We start from the raw sequence: 15,278 nt of genomic DNA, 5'->3' as shown, positions 1-15,278 counted from the left end.
GATAACAAAGTCCTTGTACATTGAAACAACGGCATCGACATTGATCTTTGCCGCTCCTTCTGTCCCATCTGGGATACTGGGGTCTTTTCCGTATGTCAAAGCCTTAAGTCGTAGTCGCTCAAGAACCTGTTTCTCCACGGCAGCATTGGTGATGGACTCTGCGATACCCTCTCGGTCTTCTGCCTTGATAAGACGGATGTATTTCTCTTGCTCAGAACGGAACTTGGACTCGGCGACAAACTTGCCGAAATGGATGCGTCGTGATAAGGCTTGTAGGCAAGCAATATCGCAAGTTGCGGTCGAGCCGTAGTTTTCTTGGGACTCGCCCCGCTCCTCCCGGCCGAAGTCGGGGCAAACTGCGGGAAGGAACTTTTCGGTGTAGAAGGCCTTGATCTTGTCGTTCACATTGACGTCGTTCTCGTACAGGATTCTGGGGTAGTTTAGAGGCTTGAGAATTGGCTTCTGTAGTGCGTCAGGAAAGAAGGGATATTCGTCGGGAGATTCGAAACGTCGGATAAGGGACTGCAGCTTTTCTTGCTCGCGGAAGTACCAGTCGAGGAAGCTCAGGTTCGATTCTGGCAGCTCGACAGCTCCAGGAGCATAAATTGTCTATTAGGAAGTCACAGTTAATTTTCTATCATCATATGAGGCAGTGCCGGAGGGTTGCATGAAGGGTCCCATATCCCACTTACACTGTTCAAGGCGAACTGCACTCTTTCAATCAAATGGAAGGTGATGGTGTCCTCAAGTCGACTTCTGCTATTAGTACCGAGCCTTGGAGCCAAGCAATGCAGCTTGTGTGGAATTGGGTGACTCGTACATTAGCTGGAACCGGATCCGAGCAAGATCCAGTGCGTGTGCGGCATCGGCCATGTTGATAACAGTATCCATCTCGATTGTGATAACAACGGTTGATCCCTAAGAGGTTGTTCCAGGGCTGGGAGAGTAGGAGCTGAATGACCAAAAAAATATTCAGCACTGATCAAAAGCGACAGGACCGAATGCAATAGTTGCGTTGTCTAAAGAGGGTGAGTTGAGGTTATCAACGTAATGAGTCGTATTAAAACCCAATAAACTCAACGGTAGCTGGAAGCGGGTTCGGTAAGTCCCAATGCACTGCAGGTTTCCATTTAAGTGCCTGTCAATGGTTGGCAGTCCAGACCGAGGGCATGAGCGGAGCTACCTGAGGCCCGGCACTTCCCTTTCCCTGGCCAGGATTTCTTTTCGTGAACCTGTGCGAAAAATTAGACTACCTACTACCTACAGTAGGGGCCTACAGTGGAGCTGCAAAGTTGATGGGCGGGCGGGCATCGATGGAGGGGTAATCTTTCCGGGGCTGGAAAGCTCAGGAAGGAAGGAGGTCTTGGATGTCATCAGCAAACCAGCATAAAGCCGCACCTAATCTAATCTAACTAATTGCCTGGTTTAAGAGACTGGGTTATTAGTAGTACGGGCAGGTTGCACGCCACTGTATTCGGAGCAAAACCGCCATTCCAGCAGTTCCAGCGCTGTGGCAGAGCTGTCGCATGAACCAATTACAGTTAGATTCCCATTTTCTTCTGCCCACATTAGCGTCTCGGATCAGAAGCCTCCCAAGCCCAAATCCAAACCGTGGTCGGGTCTTTTTGCCCTCCATCTCCATAGCCAAGGTTATCCCGGCGCGCGTCATGATAAACTCCTCGTGAGCTGCCAATTCTTTTAATCTTTCCTCCCTCGAAACCTCAGCGTCATTGTCCCACCTCAACGCAATCGCTTCAAGGCCCTCTGATTCTCTTCGGCTTCTGCACCTCTCCGGCAGGAGCTTGGCCATGGCGAATCAAGAGACTCACTATGGCTTCGACGAAGGCGGAGATGACGACCAATCCATTGTGTCGGTGCGTAGATACTCGGAAATCCATTGTCCCATATGGACCGCAAATCGCTAACCTCAATCTTCCTTGGGTAGACGCGCGGACTCGAGGCTTTCAGTCGAAAGGTTACAACTACAGCTACTCATTTGATCGGTCCCAATGCCGAAGCCACGGCTCATCACTACCAAGCCGCCATGGCCGAGGTTCACAAGCAAATGAAGCGACCGACGGTGCAGCGAAGCATGTTCGCGATGGCAAGGACAACCCCCACAGACCTCATGCGCTCCAGGCTATCAACCCACGAAATTCAGCATCGCGCCTTGACGTTCTTGCCCGATGACCTTCTCGCCAATATTCCCGAGCATGAAAACCCGTATTCGTTATTTCAGGGCTTCCAGGCCAGTTTTCCGGAACTGACTGACGAAGGCAAGAAGTTCCAGCGGCGGGTTTCTCGTGGTCGCAAAATGTTGGAGGATTCAGAAGGGACACCGGGAAGCCCCAAAAAGCTGACGCAGTTGAAAAAAGAGAAAGCCGCCATGATGCATGAATTTGGGTTGTTGGGCACTCGCAAGAGTATGGCAAGTTACGAAATTCGAGAAATCGACAACAAAATCGCAAATCTCCACGGCATGCGAAGGATTATCCTAGACAGGCTGGCGGGGTTGGAACAGGATGAAGCTATGCTGGAGCACGATAGTATGTTCTGTGCCAACCGTATTCCCAGAGCTTTACTAACTTGACAAGTTTCCGAGATGGAAATTCGGGTTGACGAGGCCCAGGTGCTGGTTGATGAGGCTGAGGAACTCGAACGAAACACACGGACCCAGGATGAGCAAGATCTAGTTGGCGATGCCGATGATCACGATCCAGAATTCATGTCTCAGTCTGTATACGAAAAGATCCCCGCCTCAGAAGCCAGCAGCACGCCCCGGAAAACGAAAAAGGTCCACCGTAAGAAGTCAATGCCTATACTTCATGAGCATTTCGAGCCTGGCACCGCTATTCGCGAGCTCCGGGCACACAAGGACACGATCACGGCTATTGATTTCGACGCTCCGTTTGGCACCATGGTTACCGCTGCTCTCGATGACACAGTTCGAGTTTGGGATCTTAACGCTGGTAGATGTATGGGTTATATGGAAGGTCACACTGCATCAGTACGCGCTTTGCAAGTCGAAGATAACATCCTCGCAACGGGCTCTGTGGACGCAACCATCCGGCTCTGGGATCTCAGCAAAGCGCACTACGACCCCCATGGCGGCCTTGGAAAAGACGACGATGAGGACGCCATTGCTTTCGGAACGGATAACCACCTTGAGCCCCCACCGGGCAGCATGGCTGATTGCCCACTGTACACCTTGGAATCACATGTTGACGAAATCACGGCTCTTCACTTCAGAGGTGATGTTATGGTTTCCGGCTCTGCAGATAAGACGATTCGCCATTGGGATCTTGAAAAGGGTCGTTGCGTGCAAACATTGGATGTTATGTGGGCAGCCGCCGCAAGTATGACAACGACAGACAGCACATGGCGACCTACGGGGCGATCTCAAAGCAGCTCAGCCGACTTTGTTGGCGCTTTGCAAGTTTTCGAGACGGCCCTTGCATGCGGTACCGCAGACGGCATGGTGCGTTTATGGGATCTTCGAAGCGGACAGGTTCATCGCAGCCTGGTAGGACATACCGGCGCAGTAACATGTCTTCAGTTCGATGACGTGCACCTGGTAACTGGAAGCGTGGACAGAAGTATTAGAGTGAGTAACTGTCGTTTTTGTACCTGAGAAACACTCTCACTAACAGCAACAGATTTGGGATCTTCGAACAGGGTCTATTTACGACGCATACGCATACGATAACCCTGTCACAGACATGATGTTCGATGCTCGACGAATTGTCAGCGCTGCAGGCGAGGACGTTGTCAAGGTGTACGATAAGGTTGAGGGACGACAATGGGAATGCGGCGCTGGCATCACAGCAGCTGAGGAGGGCAAGACTCCAGCCATCGTGGAGCGTGTACGTGTTAGAGACGGGTATCTTGTTGAGGGCAGACGAGACGGTATCGTTGGTGTATGGACAAGCTAAGATATACGTGTGTAATCTGTAAAATAATGAAATCCGCTCATGACGACTTGTAACATGAGCACGTCTCCAGAATCGTAAATAATATACAGTCACGATATGCATGTTAGGGGTAGCCGATCCGAGCGAAATTGGCTGATTGTAATGTCCATGCGGTTGGCAATGAATTCATCATCCTATTGGTTACCCGGTAATTTAAATCTGAAATATCATATATCTTATTGACTTACCTACTATGCAACAACTTCAAGAACATCACAAACAATCCAACAACTTGCGCGACGAATTCCATGTCGCGCTGATTATTAGCCCAAGCACCTATGAGATCCATGGTTGCATCCTGAAGCTTGCGGTCCAGATATGGCGTCAACAGAATATGCACCGATTCTGACCAGATATCTCCAGAAAGCCCATGAGCTCTTTGAGCATTCGAATAGGGAGCATGAAGAATGTTTCAATAATTCCGGCATACACAGTGAGGCTCAGAAACAAATGAGAGAGTTGGCTCCAGGCGATGGAGAAACACAAAAGTTTGACGAAAATGATACCAGCCCTACGGCCAGTGCCATGATGCAGCTCCTCGCCAGGCAAGCTCACGCAATAGTTACATTACACGAGAATTTGTCCCACAACGATAACAAATGCAAAGTTGACGAAGAACTCCTCAAGAAAAGGATATCAGACTTAATATCTATCTCGTCGTCCAAATTTTACGCTTACCGCTACGACCTGCTTCCTCTTGTATGGCGTCAGATATACACTGACGCTTGTGTACTGGAATCGTTCCAAATCCTCCTGCGTTCTCTCTACGCGGGCAAGAACCCTTCAGAACAGGCCCTAGATGCAACTGTTGAGAAGCTAGATGGGGCACTTATCACAGCTGGCGGTGGAGGACAACCCGAATGGCTTGAGAAGACATTGTTGTTACTTGAAGAGGCTTGGATAGCCGGTGAACAGAAAGAGAGACCATCCAAACGTCAGAGGCATGACGAATCATCTCAACGGGAGTTTTCGAGTCGTGAACCGTATGGACGACCAATGCTCTCGCCCAAGAGGGAGTGTCCACGGTACTCCGGGTGGACAATGCCACAGTTCGAGGATTATATGAACAGCAACGAGGGTGAGCCTCGCCCCATTGTCTTTACGGATTTGATTCCAGACTGGCCTGCTCTCGCAGATCGACCATGGAGATCTCCAGAATACCTGCTGTCCAAAACATTTGGGGGAAGACGTCTCGTGCCAGTTGAACTTGGACGGAGCTACGTTGATGACGGTTGGGGACAGGACTTGATACCGTTCCATGAATTTCTCAGCCGTTATGTCGAAAATGAATCTCCCATCTACGACAAAACCGGCTATCTCGCTCAGCACGACCTATTCCAGCAGATCCCAACTTTACGAAATGATATATGTATCCCAGACTTCTGTTGGGTCGATGTTCCGCCTCATCCCACAACACCGTCTCTTAATCAACCACCTGTTGACGTGCCCCAGCTTAACGCCTGGTTCGGTCCCGCCCGCACCATCACACCTCTTCATACAGATGGCTATCATAATTTGCTTTGTCAGGTCGTTGGCACAAAGTACATCCGTCTGTACCCTCCACGTGCTACACCTGCAATGCGACCCAGAGCACCCGAGCATGGTGTCGACATGAGTAACACGAGTGAGTTAGACGTGGGTGTCCTTGAAGGGTGGGATGATAGGCCTGAGGATATGGACGAGGAAGACTTGGGGTCGATGAGAAGAGAACTAGAAGGTACTGAATACTGGGAATGTATACTAGAACCAGGAGACACACTGGTCATCCCGATCGGGTGGTGGCACTACGTGAGGAGTTTAAGCGTGAGCTTCAGTGTAAGTTTCTGGTGGAACTCATGAGCTTCTATCAAGAAGTAATACTCCTCAAACTCCAATGGATTCCTCATATTTGAGACAGAACCAGAAGAACACTCGTGACACAGTTCTATATAGTGAAATGGCACAAGATGATACGTTTTTGTTTTATTGCCTGTACCTATAGGAAGGGATTGTCTGGGCATAAACTGCCATGGATAATTGCATGAATCTTGAAGTCAGTATATCATCGCCTCTCTACCCGGTCGTCGACGCATCGTCTACACTCTCACCAACCCCTTGAGCCTCTCTCCGAGCTTTTGCTCCCGCTTTCAGCGTCTCCCACTTCTCTCGATACTTATCCAGAACCTTTTGCATTTTACGGTTATCCTTCTCGAGCCTCTCTATCTGTTTCACAGCAGCAGCGAGCTGTTCTTCAATCTCTTGATTCTTGCGTCGCAAATTTTCATCTGCTACCTTGCTCGGATGAGGGGAGGCAGAAGGAGATCCAGGACGCATGAGGCGATAACTTTCAGCAAGGGCCATAGCTGAAGTCTGAGCGCTGGCTTCAAATGCATGGAGTCGCTTGGTCAGCTTGTCGAGCATATCTTTAAGAGATTTGTTTTCAGTATATAATTCCTCGATAGTGTTGTTTAGTTCCCTGTCAGTGCTGGCACGGCCGATGCGTCGTTTGGCTCCAGGCGATAGCGAGGGCGCCTCCCGGGCATCAACAAAGTCGTCATCATCTTCATCCGGAACGTCAAGAAGGTCGCTGTGGGACGAAGCCCCAAGGCGCCTCTTTTCTTTTTCGGCAAAACTCAAGATATTCGCATAAGACATGGTGTGACCAGTACTGGGTACGACATAGAAAGAATCGGTCGGCCCATGTCCCTCTCTTGCCAAAGTCTTCAGTGTTGCCTGCGAATAAATCTTGCTGATGTCCGGTTCTGGAACCTTGGATGGGGAAACCTTGAGGTGACTACGCTTGGGGGACATTTCTGGAGAATCTTGGGGTTCTGAGATGGAGGATTCTTCTTGGATCAAGGGCAGCCCAGCAAAGGCCAAAGGTGCCGAAATCTTGTTCATGATACTTCCGAAAGCGTTGTAGAATCGTGTGTATCCGCCATCGTCACTGGCTAGCACGGAAGATGCAGCATCAGACCGTGGGGAAGATGAGCCCTTTCCATGGCTATCGGAGCGTGTAGTCACAGGGGCAGGAGGAACCCATGTTGGTTTACCGGACCGGTGATCAATAATATTTTGCATCTTGGCTTTTGTTCCTCGAGAATGGCTCGCCGCATCAAGGTTGCCTGGAGCCTGGTCGTTACTAACACTCGGCGCAAGAGGCTGGCCTCGATACTTCGACGGGATACCGCGAGCATTAGCCAAGTTGCTGGCAATGGATGAAGACATTTCGCGGTGGGCATATCGCCTCTGAGTAGGAGGAGCTATCTTCTTGGACGCCGGAGAATCATTCTTGTTTTCTTTCTTGTCGTGCGCATCTTGGGAGGCAATGCTGGTCTTGTCGGATGAATCCTTTTCGCTAACATCGGTATCGTCGACTTGGGGAGCAGGCGCGGTAGGACGTTTGAGGATATCTGCGATCTTCCGATGGTGCTCTTCCAAAAGTTTGAGGGTTCGGAGAGCTTCGATGCTCGAGGTTGACCTGGCGGCGTTGGCAAACTCGCCGGCAGCTTGAGTGTGTTCGGTGATTGCGACCGTGCTATCGGATGACTGGTGGGCTACGCCTGCAGCGCGCACGTGGTCGTGAGCTTTCACAAGCGGCGATGAGTCCATATTTTCATGGGCAGATTGCAGGAGTTTGTTGTTTTGCGAAGGTACGTTTGCTGTTGTACTTGAAAGTGCCGATATTGAGGGATGTGATGTGGAACGTGACAAGGTCAAGTGTGGGGAGCTAAAGAGGCAACAGACCAGTTAAGTTACTTTTTAATCTCGGTGCGTCGAGAATACCGTGTATATTGTTAGAACAAGTTAGAACATGGACGTTAATTAATCGAGATTAGAGGAACGTATTAATATCAGTATAAAGTACAAGAACGGGGCTCATGTATAATTTGAACCCTGTTATAAAGGACTTTTCATCGACCGTCGATTAATTGAGATGTTTCAAGCCGTTAAGTACCTCTTCTTAGATGTCATTAACTTAACAATATCAGTTATTCATGTACCAAGTTAGAAAGCCTATCGGTGATCACTTTAGTATTTGGCGGGGTTAAATTGCTTAATTCGGTAGGTAGATTAATTACTTACAGTGATCGGAAATTTCATGACGACACTTCGCTGTCCGGCTCTGCTGTGGAGAAGACCTGTGAAACATAGACGGCATTTGGTTGCATTTCTTGGTAAATATGATATAAATCAGATGTCATCAGACCTTGGTGCTGCAGGGCTCCGCATGTTTGCCTGGATTTTGTATGCAAGTCAACGCATAAAAGCTACTGTACTGATAACTGGCCTGGTTCAAACAATGGCTCTATCAGTGTTTGAGTTTGTGGATAAAACATTAAGAACAGTGTACTCACTGTCTTTTGAAGCAACTCGAACTCCATAATGAAAGTACGGTGCCATGTACAGTGATGTTTCAAAGAGTTGCGCAAACAACAAGCTGATGTGAGCTTATAATGTTGACCCTCCACACTAGTAAAAGGGCTCGGGCCGATCGATGGCCCATGTAGATGAAAAAGGGAGAGAAAGGGTTGGTGACTTTTTAACGTTATTCGTAACCGTAGATCGGGGATACACCCAACGGATATGACCCCAATCTACGGGCCATACATGTAGTGGCTGTCTTGAAATAGTGACAAAACATCTTATTTAAAACTTTCTTTTCATCGTTACAGTGAACAGAGCTAACTCACTCAACCTTCTCTATCACTAGCTAATTTCTATGAATAGCTACTACCCAGCTATAGCCGACTTTGTAGATATCTTACACTGGGGCTGGATACCTGATGGTGGTTCCCTTGCTGCGCCACGCAATCTAGCCCACACTCATTATTTGGTGAGAACGAACTTCAGCAAGGATCAGTGCGAATATCCATGATTGGTTCGCAAAGCGGTCCCAGCGCAAGGGGTTGGCTGGTTATACGCGGATTTGGTTTGTCGGTTCCAATCTAGAGCTTACACTCAGTGAGGAACCGAAAGAAGCCAAATTTGCGCTGACATCCAGGGCTATCGTCTAGACTAATAATCATCCCTTTTCCAAAATAGCCACGGTTAAATACCCTACTATATAGTTAGTTACAGATCACAAATTGAAAACAACGCATGCGGTTGAAGCTGGATACTAACCAATTAAGGGAGGAATTCTACAGAAACCAAATCGAGCACTTGGCCTAACTTGGCGTGGCCAGGACTCCAGATCAGGTCGCCCGTAGTCTGGCCTGTCACGATTAACCATCATTTGAGCTAGAACAAACCAACGACGTCAACTCTTTTATCCTTGGCTTCTTCCTTCTTCGACCCCGACTACAAGACCTCACAACCTCTCAATCTCACTTCCGGCCTTTATCGCCTATCAGAGATTAGATCGGCTTATTATTCTTTGCATAGTTTCCCCTTGTTCTTCTGTTCTCCTTGCACACTTCCATAACAGCGTCATACAACTTTCTCGCGAGCTCTATCCCACTGTCATAGCATCTGCTTCTCAAGGACTGCTACCGCAACAAGCACATCAACAAATTACAAGTACCTAGACATAAGCGAAACTCTTCCTCCCGTCGTATTCGATCTCGAACGGCAAGGCCCGTCGGCGCGGCGACTGCGACGGCGACTGCGACGGCGACTGCGACAATGACAACAACCTTGGACAACAGCAGCAATTCAGGGTTGAATAAGCTGCTACCCAAGTCAATATCCTCCAAGCGCCTTCGAAGAAAACAAGACCGGGAAGCATCAGGTCTTTCGCAAGATGATGTTAGTGTCTTTGGTCACTCGCAATCCAGCCGCGAAACTCTAGAAAGCGACGGAACCCGCTCCGGGCATATTGGGGGCGATGAAGACGAGGGTACAAGTCAAAGCCACCGGTCCTACGAATCTGATGGAAACGACTCGTGAGTTTTAAACTTTCTTATCTCTTTCTCTTTGGTCTTGGTTCCATATTCGGGTGTTTTTGCTTGTCTGTCGTCATTACCTCTATTCTTACGGCGATGATTGCCCTGATCCGGCTTGTTTTGTCCATGTTTGTTGCGCGGGAACAGCTGCGAGGCTGAGACCCCTCGGCTGGGCGTTCTGCGACACCCATGCTTAATTAAGATGACACCAAAAGGAGGAACAGATGAATCAAGCTATCGCACTAAAGAGATGGAAGATCAGAGCTCCCCAAGGCGCTTCAACTTGGTTGTTTACCATCTACTTTCTCTCTCTCTCTCTCTCTCTCTTGGTTTTATTTGTTTCGTCTCCTCTCTTCTCTGGCAATCATCTCATCGCGCTCAGCTGGCTTAGCCTGGTTCATCTGCCGTCTTCCCCGTGTCCACCTCCCTACCAAACTCCACTTATTCATGCTACCGTCTGTGCTCTGTCAATCTGATCAATCTAACTGGAATCATCGTCACTGCTTACTAGGTCCAACTCTCGACATCCACCACCTTTCTCAACTCATCCTTCTCAAATCGGCCATTTGACCACAAATTCTGCAATTATACAAACAAATTACCACGCGGAATCCCAGCCGTCGGCTTCAGACCACGACTCCAACAGCAGTACATCCAAGTCGTCCACGTTTCCACCAACAGCTTTCGATTCGATCGACTTGAAGGATCCCCGGGTCGGTCGGAGTAAGACGGGCTTGCTTCCCCCTCAAAGTTCCACTCGACGCTCTCCATCGCCAGGTGGTAGATTGAAGGACATTTTTAAACCCAAGAAGAATTCCGGCAATAGCTCAAGTCCTGAACGGCGACCAGTGAGCGAGCCCCAGCAATTGCTCGAAACTCGCGACGAACAACAGCCCACCCTATCGGTGGACCCCGAATTTACCCAGAAGTTTCCTGTCCTCGAGCCACCGGCTGTAGCCAAAGTTGCTTCACCCGAAAGGCGAGCAAGAGTCCAACCCAAGGTTGACACGAATATTCCTCCGCGAACCCCTCCGAGTGGTGACAAGCCGGCCCCTGTTATAGTAAACACTCCACCTACACCTACCGAGTTCCCCAACCGATCCGGCCAGTCGTCTCCTGAACGGAAATCCTTCTGGGGTAGTCCGACAAGCAGCCCTGGTACAAATGGCCGACCTTCCTCGCAAAGCATGAGCGCGAACAGAAGGAGCCGATCCAATTCGCAAAACATCGGACCCAGCAAACTCTCTCACATTGTCTCCGCCCCGTTGACGCCAACTCCAGAAAGTGGCGAGGCGACGCCAAACGCAAACCCAACCCCTTCAGGTGGCTTCTTCTCTTCTATGATATCGGCTGCCCAGAACGCTGCCAACACACTTAGCAACACCAGTCTAAATATTGGCGGAAACAAGGGTCGAAGCGTATCCCAGAATATTCAGGAACAGCTCGAACCCGACAACGCCAAAGACGACGCCCAGCCTACTCCCAATGCAGCAGAAATGGCAGACAAGAAGGAAAATAGAAAGTCTGCAGTGTCTACAATCGGGGCTGGTGAGTTGAGTCTCAGCCAACTTGGGCTTGCTGAAGCACCCAGTCTTGTTGCGTCCCCGGTCAATGCCAGGTTCCCTGACGCATCCGACACACGCGCTCGTTCCGAATCTGCCCCCGTCGATTCCCCCATCAGTCCTGTAGACTTTGCTCCGGATGAGTCGTTAAGCCGCCCGCGTTCACTCTATGAGCCTGTGAGCCGCGAACGCACTCCTCCCCCACCCGACTCCACAGGCAAAGAGAACGGCGTGCAACGATCATCCAGTATCCGAAGTGCTCTCCGACAAAACCACAGAAAACGCGGAAGCTCAGTCACCACTGGCACTACCATAGGGGCTGCGATCGCTGCTGCCAATAATTCATTGGCGCATCCCAACCTGAGCGCTCCTAAACTTACAGGATTTGCTATTGCGAGTAAGAAGCGGAATCGTGACTTCCATGATCTGTTCAAGAGTGTTCCAGACGATGACTATCTTATTGAGGACTATAGCTGTGCTCTGCAAAGAGAAATTCTGGCGCACGGACGTCTTTATGTCTCGGAGGGCCATCTCTGCTTCAGTAGTAATATTTTCGGTTGGACAACAACCCTTGTCATGAGCTTTGATGAGATAGTGTCTGTTGAGAAGCGTAGCACTGCGCTTCTATTCAAGAACGGACTCATGATTTCGACACTGCATGCCAAACATATCTTTGCCAGTTTCACCAGCCGAGACGCTACGTATGATTTAATCGTCAACATATGGAAATTGGGGCACCCTACCTTGAAAAGCACACTCAACGGTGTTAGGCTAGAGGGCACCGGTGGCGATAAAACAGAAAAGGTAGATGCCGAGCCCGCTGCTGAGGATGAGGCCCAGGAGGGGTCAGAAACAGATGATAGCGACGATGAGGAGGAATACTACGACGAGGATGTTCACGAAGAAATGCACAACGCCAGTGTAGCTGCCGAGGCCAACGGAGCCGACGCTGATGTTGAGAAGACTGCTTCAAGGAAGGCATCAGGAGTAGCGCTCCCGAATGGACCTGTTTCCGAAGAGGCACCGGCTGGATCTGGAGGTGCTGCGGACTTTCCAGGCCCAACTGCGCATGCACCTACTGAATGCGGTGATTCGGCATCGCATTATGACAGAATCGTTGGAGACGATATCATCCCAGCGCCTCTCGGCAAAGTCTACAACTTGATGTTTGGCCCGGCGTCTGTTACCTTCATGTCTAACTGGCTTTCGGGAGAGCAGAAGTGCTTGGACTTGCAAATGGAAGACAAGAAGGGCCTGACCCTTGACAACAGAACTCGAACATTCTCATACATCAAGCCACTGTATGGTTCAATTGGACCAAAACAGACCAAGACCATTACATCGGAGACGATAGAAACTCTCGACCTCGAGAAATCCGTCAACCTTACATGTTCAACCCAGACACCAGATGTGCCAAGCGGAAACGTGTTTGCTGTGAAAACCAGATACTGCCTCTCTTGGGCTGAGAACAATTCCACTAGGGTGCAGATGAACTGTACAATCGAATGGTCTGGCAAGAGTTGGCTGAAAGGTAACTAAGGCCTTTACACTTTTACCAAAGCAAATGCTAACATAGTTTATGTAGGTCCAATCGAGAAAGGCGCCACTGATGGTCAAACCACCTACGGCAAGGATCTGTTTGCAGCTATCAAGGCTGCCGTATCATCCAAGCCACAGGGCACGACGCCTCAAGGCCCAGGATCTAAGGGAGGGAAAAAGAAGGGCAAGAAGGCTAAGCAGTCGCAGTCGAACACTGGCGTTGTCGAGACTAACGTCGCACCCAAACGCCCTGTTCAGGCGAACTGGGGTGTTCTGGAACCAGTGAGGGGAATTCTGGAGCCTATTGGCGATATAATTCAGCCTCTTCTTACTGGTAACGTCATGTATGGGCTCCTAGTAGGCTTACTAGTTGCCACGTGGTTTGGTTTCGGTTTCAGCCCCAGCAGAAACGCTTCTTACGGTCACGAACTTGGGGGCGTTTACCGTCCTGACAGGATTGCAGCGTACGAGGAGATGTGGCGACGGGAGGACAGCGAGCTCTGGGATTGGTTAGAAGAGCGTGTCGGAATGGACCGTCTGCACAACGATAACGCCGGTGTACGAAAGAGAGCCATGGAGCCAAAGACAGTGGAAGAGAACTTGCGTGCAACTCGCATGGGGGAGAGGGAAGTGAAAGAGGCGATCCGAGTTACCGAGGAAAAGTTACGCGTACTGAAGGGAGTCATGGAGAAGAAGAACAAACCTAACAAGTCGATCACTGACGAAGCAGGGTCGCAGGAACTATAGAAATTGTTTATATGTACAGATATAGCATAGCCTTACTGGAGCAATCAGCGAGCTCCCTTGTTCTTTTGTCAATAACTTTTGTATAGAAACAATATGCGGATTATAACAGCAAAAGGGGCGTTTGTGGTGAGAGAGCCAAGTGAGATTGTGCTGGCGAGTTGTTACACAACGCTTGATGTGCGTACGCAAGTAGGTCATGGAATCATCAAGGCCCCGGATGTGAGTGATTGGTGGCTGGTCATCTTTCATGCAGTCCAGTAGCATTCTTGCTGCAACGGATGTTCCTGCATGTGAGGTGAATCATGCTGGTGGTGTAAAGACATCATGATGGTTCTAACGAGATCTATGACAGGCAATGTTAAAAAGAAAGTAAACCCGGAATTGTATATCTTTGACTACCATGTACATGTCGGCCGCAGCACGTTGATTCAGCTTAATAGAGCTTACCCTGTAGACGGGCATGCACAATAGACAGGTCTAATATCACAACAGTCTTGTGTGACAAAGAGGAAGAAACGGTTCGCTACATAGTCCCAAAGCCAATATGCTTTGGATTGATTCATGACGATAAAACATGGCCTGATTCGATAATGCTTTGAAGGAGATAGTCTGCTGATGTAAGACGTATCGGTGTGACGCAGCTCAGCAGCCGGAGACTTTGTCACAAACCAAAACCGATCAACGTTGCAAGGAACGGAACCTTGACCAAGAAGCACCAAGACGTGAGAATAAAGGGCATGGCGCCAAGAGAGCCGTTGTCGTCATTAGCCCGGACGTTACGGTTATCTGCCTCCCTCTGTAGGTACGATTGATTGCCTTGGGGGCCAGAAACTGTGTCCGCCTCGCTGCCTGCCTCCCAAGCCACCCGGACCAACTAGCAGGGATAAGCAAGGCATCGAGGTGGGGGATGGACCCATGGTTTGTGCTTTTGCTGCGCTGCAGCACTTCCATTCTGAGTGAGCTGTGCGAGGCTGATTTCTGGTTGTGATTCTGCTCCAGTTGACCACTTTCTTACTGTACTGACTAACTGACGTTTCTCGACAGAAGGACGCTTCAGTGAAACCAGTACAGCCTCTGAAGGAAAAAAGAACACCCAATGCAACTCGGCTACATCGAAACTTCATTATTTGCAGTTACCAGACTGTGTCTCCGTACACCAGTAGACAAGAGAGGTTATTAGGTGACTTATTACTTGCATGGTATGGGTCCAATCCAATCCCACCCCATCCATTCAACCTCCACAATCACGTCCCTTCCGAGCCGCAAGCTGCCAGCTACCAGCTCACGGCTCCGTCCCAAGTCCTAGTCCTAGCCCAGGCCTCGAGTCCTACACCCTCCCGTCTTATTCGTTCTAGGACAGCATCTCAACGAGTTGCCTCCCGTTCTTTAATTCATTTCCCAGTGGTATTATAATAAAAGACGAGAAGAAAAAGACCACAACAACCATGTCTGGTGTATAATACTCAGTCCTTCTCGGGACTGCTGTACTTGTTATCTGATTTGTTCCCATTTCGTCCACTCTACCCATACATACTCTATGGTGCCTGCTTGAAATTGTTCAAGTTGACTCCATTTGTAGCAGTGCAGAGAAA

General features: G+C 49.5%; 5 protein-coding genes across 5 annotated transcripts, besides 1 other annotated feature; 3 read left to right on the top strand and 2 right to left on the bottom strand.

Annotated features, from left to right (window-relative positions):
• Positions 1-118: 118 nt before the first annotated feature.
• Positions 119-873, bottom strand: FPSE_05880 (uncharacterized protein; the record flags this gene model as incomplete). The annotated part of the gene is made up of 4 exons (XM_009258998.1): positions 119-126; positions 168-609; positions 693-759; positions 821-873. The coding sequence occupies 4 exons, from the start codon at positions 871-873 to the stop codon at positions 119-121; spliced, it is 570 nt and encodes a 189-aa protein (XP_009257273.1).
• Positions 874-1,808: 935 nt separating this feature from the next.
• FPSE_05881 (uncharacterized protein) lies at positions 1,809-3,932 on the top strand (the record flags this gene model as incomplete). The annotated part of the gene is made up of 4 exons (XM_009258999.1): positions 1,809-1,874; positions 1,946-2,546; positions 2,595-3,604; positions 3,657-3,932. 4 exons carry the CDS (start codon positions 1,809-1,811, stop codon positions 3,930-3,932), a joined length of 1,953 nt encoding a protein of 650 aa, XP_009257274.1.
• Positions 3,933-4,289: 357 nt separating this feature from the next.
• On the top strand, positions 4,290-5,810 carry FPSE_05882 (uncharacterized protein; the record flags this gene model as incomplete). The annotated part of the gene is made up of 1 exon (XM_009259000.1): positions 4,290-5,810. One exon carries the CDS (start codon positions 4,290-4,292, stop codon positions 5,808-5,810), a length of 1,521 nt encoding a protein of 506 aa, XP_009257275.1.
• A 213-nt stretch (positions 5,811-6,023) lies between these two features.
• FPSE_05883 (uncharacterized protein) lies at positions 6,024-7,562 on the bottom strand (the record flags this gene model as incomplete). Its single annotated transcript, XM_009259001.1, has 1 exon — positions 6,024-7,562. One exon carries the CDS (start codon positions 7,560-7,562, stop codon positions 6,024-6,026), a length of 1,539 nt encoding a protein of 512 aa, XP_009257276.1.
• Positions 7,563-9,578: 2,016 nt separating this feature from the next.
• FPSE_05884 (uncharacterized protein) lies at positions 9,579-13,686 on the top strand (the record flags this gene model as incomplete). Its single annotated transcript, XM_009259002.1, has 3 exons — positions 9,579-9,838; positions 10,350-12,931; positions 12,986-13,686. 3 exons carry the CDS (start codon positions 9,579-9,581, stop codon positions 13,684-13,686), a joined length of 3,543 nt encoding a protein of 1,180 aa, XP_009257277.1.
• Positions 10,140-10,165: a microsatellite.
• Positions 13,687-15,278: the final 1,592 nt, after the last annotated feature.

Source organism: Fusarium pseudograminearum, chromosome 4 (genome assembly GCF_000303195.2).
Source record: "Fusarium pseudograminearum CS3096 chromosome 4, whole genome shotgun sequence".
Taxonomy (NCBI): domain Eukaryota; kingdom Fungi; phylum Ascomycota; class Sordariomycetes; order Hypocreales; family Nectriaceae; genus Fusarium; species Fusarium pseudograminearum.
The sequence above is the reverse complement of the archived record's forward strand: the minus strand, read 5'-3'. Positions and strand labels throughout refer to the sequence as shown.